Source organism: Mustela nivalis, assembly GCF_964662115.1.
Source record: "Mustela nivalis genome assembly, chromosome: 2".
Lineage (NCBI taxonomy): Eukaryota > Metazoa > Chordata > Mammalia > Carnivora > Mustelidae > Mustela > Mustela nivalis.
The window spans coordinates 187,025,729-187,030,593 of record NC_139021.1 but is presented as its reverse complement, the minus strand read 5'-3'; the positions used below and the strand labels follow the sequence as shown (position 1 = coordinate 187,030,593).

At 64.9% G+C, this 4,865-nt stretch overlaps 1 protein-coding gene across 1 annotated transcript; it reads left to right on the top strand.

The window, feature by feature from the left end:
• Positions 1-585: 585 nt before the first annotated feature.
• LOC309858954 (olfactory receptor 226-like) lies at positions 586-1,554 on the top strand (the record flags this gene model as incomplete). Its single annotated transcript, XM_082719270.1, has 1 exon — positions 586-1,554. The coding sequence occupies one exon, from the start codon at positions 586-588 to the stop codon at positions 1,540-1,542; it is 957 nt and encodes a 318-aa protein (XP_082575396.1). The 3' UTR covers positions 1,543-1,554.
• Positions 1,555-4,865: the final 3,311 nt, after the last annotated feature.

Genomic DNA, 4,865 nt, shown 5'->3' with positions numbered 1-4,865 from the left:
GGTCCACGGGACGGGGGAGACCCACCATGGTAGGGCAGGGGTGAAGAAGCTACTTCTGTTTTGAGGGTCTGGCCCTTCCAGTCCTGTGAAAGCAGCTCCTTGGAGCCACAAGGAAGCTGCCCACAGTCCTGCCCTTGGCCACCCCAGCCAAGGCTGGAACCAGGGATGGGGGCACAGGAAGTTTGGGCCCAAGAACCTCCCTGCAGGCTGTGGCTGCATCCGCGTGGCCTGGGCAGAACCACGCAGGAGCCGCCCCAGGGGTGAGCAGCGGAGGGCCGGACCCCCAGGCCCGTGCAGCGGCGCCGGCTTCTGGGAGTGTCAGGAAGTACGTAGCTCCCCTGGCCGGGGTGTCCAGGGGACCCGGGGTGGCTTCCTGCATCCCTCCCACTGCCTGCGATGCTGACCTCTCCTGGGGAATAGGCGTCCCGTGAGGGGCCGTGATCCGTGTCAGGCCCCGCGCCACACGCGCCCGTCGATGTCCTCCTCAGCAGTCCTGGGGACACAGAATAAGACGGCCCCTCCACCCACACCCCGCCCGCCAGCCGACCTCTGACCCACCGCCTCTGCCAGCAGGCGGCGTGCACCATGTCCACCGGGGACAACCACTCCGAGGTGACAGAGTTCGTCCTCGTGGGCTTCCCGGGCTCGCTGGGCGTCCACGTGTGCCTGCTGCTGCTGTTCGCGCTGGCCTACACGCTGACGGTCACAGAGAATATCGTCATCGTGGCCGTGATCCGCGCCAGCCCCCTGCTGCACAAGCCCATGTACGTCCTCCTCAGCAACCTGTCCTTCCTGGAGGTGTGGTACGTGTCCGTCACCGTGCCCAAGATGCTGCTCAGCCTGGCCGCGCCCCGCTTCCGCCGCATCTCCTTCGCGGGCTGCATGGCGCAGCTGTACTTCTTCCTGGCGCTGGCCTGCACCGAGTGCGCGCTGCTGGGCGTCATGGCCTACGACCGCTACGTGGCCATCTGCCGGCCCCTGCACTACCCCACGGTCATGAGCCCCAGCCTCTGCCGCGTGCTGGCCGCCGGCTCCTGGCTCTCCGGCTTCGCCATCTCCCTGGGGAAGGTCTTCTTCATCTCACGCCTGGGCTACTGCGGTCCCAACGTCATGAACCACTTCTTCTGCGACGTGTCCCCCCTGCTGAACCTGGCGTGCTCCGACATGTCGGCGGCCGAGCTGGTGGACTTCCTCCTGGCGCTGCTCATCCTGCTGGGGCCGCTGCTGCTCACCGTGTTCTCGTACGCCGCCATCCTGGGCACCGTGCTGCGCATCCCGTCTGCCGATGGCCGGCGCAAGGCCTTCTCCACCTGTGCCTCGCACCTGGCCGTGGTGGTCATCTTCTACTCCGCCTCCCTCTTCATCTACGCCCGGCCGCGCGCCCTCTACGCCTTTGACCTCAACAAGCTGGTGTCCGTGGTCTACACGGTGCTCACGCCTCTGCTCAACCCCATCATCTACTGTCTGCGGAACCGGGAGGTCAAGGAGGCCCTAAGCAAGGTGGCCCAGAGGGCAGCCCAGGCCCTGGGGGTCCCATCCTAGGAGCCTCCCCAGGACCCCGGCTGCCGCAGACCTGCTCTAGGCCTCTGTGTCCCCTGAGTGGCCGCAGGGCGAGGGGCTGAAGGCAGAGTCCTGGCTGTCCCTGTCCCTCATCATGACCGGCCCAGGACGCCAGCCAGGACGAGCACCCCAACCTGGGTCACCCCCAGCAAGCCCGTGTCCGGAGCACCTGTCCGGAGCCCTCGCCGCGCACCCCAGGTGCCTCGCAAGGTCTCATCCTGCTGTGCTTTGCACGTGCTGCTCGTGGCGGCCAGGAACCCCCATTCCAGGCGGGACACCCTCTGTCTCCCAACCCAGCGTAGAAATGGAGTGGCCAGGTTGCAGGCCTAGGCCTGCCTCTTTGCCGAGGCCACAGGCCATCCCCACCAGGTGCTCCTCCTCTGGACGGGCCCCCGGGCCGGGTCAGCCATAGCACCAGACCCCTGCGCAGTCCCAGGGAGAGGGTGTGAAGGAAGAGGGGCAGGTGTGCCCCAGCTGGGACGCAGAACCTTCTGACGCCATGCCACCGGTGATCTCGGGAGAGCAGGGAAGAGCTCTTCGAGGGAGACCTCGGTCCTGCCCTCCCCGGTCAGCCAGGCCCATGCTGGGTGTGGACCTGCACCCAGTCTCCCCTTGGTGACAGTGTGCATGTGGGAGCTGTGGCCGAGATAGCTACCAGGGACAGTGCACAGCAGGGCCCAAGCGGATCCCATGCCAGGTCCACAGAGCAGGGAGGCCACATTGGGGTAGACGGCTGGAGGAGATGGGTCTCTGGTGGGAGCAGCACCAGTGCTGGGTTTGCGTGGAACAGGCCTGCGTCTCGGGGCCCACACCTCGCTTCCAGGCCTGGCCTTGCTCACTCCACCTGCTCCTGACAGAGAGCAACCGGTCACGGGGACACTGGCAGGCGGGCAGGTCTCCACCTCCCAGAGTCTTGGCCGCTCTCCTGAGATCACTGGTGCCAGGGCGTCAGAAGGCGCTGCATCCCAGCTGGGACACGACTGTGACAGACCATGGGGTTTCCACCGCGGCTCCTAGAGTCACGAGGCCCCAGCCTGTGCCGGTCTGCAATCTCACGGTGCCCGGTGGGATTTCAGGTGGCAACCATCAACCATGCTGGCTAGTTGGGGCGACCTAGAATGCTGGTCTCGTGAGATGGACGAGGGAGTTTGAGCTGCCGTATCTGGGCCACAGAAACACACCGGACCCCGAGTGCCGAGGCTGCTTGCCCCATGTGGGCATGGTGCTACCAGGCACAGGGGACACATCCCCATGTAGCCCCGCGGGCCAGACCTGTGGGCAGGACAAGCAAGGGAGGTCCTGCCGCCCCATCCATTGGCGGAGCTGTCGCCGCGTCCCTACTGGCCTCTTGGCACAGACGCCACCGCCGTGGCAGCCAACAGGATGGAGCAAGCGTCCCACACACAGTGCCCGTAAGCCTGGTACCTCGAGCTCCTCCCTCTTTCAAGATTTGTTTATTTATTTGACAGAGAGATCACAAGTAGGCAGAGAGGCAGGCAGAGAGAGAGGAGGAAGCAGGCTCCCCGCTGAGCAGAGAGCCCAACTCGGGGCTGGACCCCAGGACCCTGAGATCATGACCCGAGCCGGAGACAGAGGCTTTAACCCCCTGAGCCACCCAGGCACTCCAACCCTGCCCTCTTTCGTAACAGATGTAGTTCCACATCAAATTTCTGCAAAGCGATCACTCTAAAAACTAGGCTGAAAAGACCACGGCTCACTGGTCTGACAATTCAGCAAGCTCAGAGCGCCAGCCTCTCACTCGGTCCTGTAGAGACCAGCTGCACCGGGGAGCTCACAGCCTGGACTAGTCCCCCAGAAGCAACAGATGCAGCTCGGGTCAGGGCCGGACACACAGCAGGGCCCCCAAGGCCAGGGAGACACAATCTGCTCCAGGTGGAGCCTGGGTGCTGTGCAGGGATGGGGCCGTGAGGGAGCCCCAGCAAATGTGGAGTAACGCCCCGCAAGGAGCAGCGAGGTCAGGAGACACGGCACGTCCGCAAGCCAGGAGGAGCTGGGATGCAGGGCCCCCGCAGGGCACGAAGGGCTGCCCCACATCCTCCTGCCGAGGCCGAGCACTTGAAATGAAGCAGAGACGCGCTCTGGTCTTCACACTGGAACTCCATAGCCGGGCCAGAGGGAGAGCCCACCCCGAGCACGGGGGGAGAAGCGGAGACTGGGGGTGTTGGAGGAGGGGGCACCGGCATATGCAGCCCAGTCAGGCAACTAGTTAGTGCTGGAAGACTGAAAACTAGGGGTCAGGGACAAGGCCCCAGCGTCGGTGGGGGTGCCCCAAACTGAAGACCGAAGCCCCAGAGCAGAGCCGAGAAGGGCCTGATGGGGGAACCTCGTGGGCTCTTGGATTTGGGGCCCCATAAAATCATAATTTGAGTTTTTAGAAGATTGCTCCACCTTTGGGATGTTCTGACGGGACTTGGCCTCCTTCTAACGTGGGATACAGAGCACAGAGTGGGAGCGGGAGTCCGGGGATGAGGGAGCCAGGGCAGAGGCCCAGGCAAGAGGCTGGGGCACCTCAGACACGGCGCAGTTGGCCGGTGTGCGAGGCTGCAGAGCTCCGTGAGGCGCTGAGCCTGGAGGTCCCCTGTTCACACACCCAAAGGGGCAGGTCTGGGGAGCAGGACCCCTGCTGGGACCACCCTGGTCTCCCACACCCTGCCCCCTCACTTGACCCTGCCATCAAACCCCTATTGTCCATAGGCAAAACTCCCAAACCTGACGGGGACCCTGTGACCCAGCCTTCACTGCCAGCCCCGGGGCCTGACCACACTGCCTCCCCCTCTCCGGATCGCCAGGCCTCCCCATCTGCTGCCGTCAGGCGCCGACCCCATCGAGGACACTGAAGGAGACAGTCCCCTCTGCCCTGGCCCCTCTCACAAGCGTGACTCCAGGAGGGGCTTGCCCAGAAGGACACCCGCAACCTCCCAGCGCCCAGTGCCCAGGGTGCTCACCTGTGTCTGTCCATCCGCCGTATTCACACGTTCCAGGCACACACTCCCGGGGGCCACTGAAGCCTCCTGCGGACCCAGACACACCGCTCTGCCCACGTGCACCCTGGCGCAGGGACTGAGCAGCAGGTAAAAACGGCAGCCCTGGCACCGGGAGTGGGAGCAGCCCTGGCACTGGGAGCCCTGGCCATGGGAGTGGGCCCCTGCATCCCCTGGGAGCATCCGGCCGGGCCCTCCCTCCTCCGGGCCAGCGAGGCCCAGACTCTCTGCCCCATCTGATGCTCCATGTGTTCTGTTTTCTTGGACTTTGGAAGGTGTGTATTTCCAGTGGCGACTCCTTTC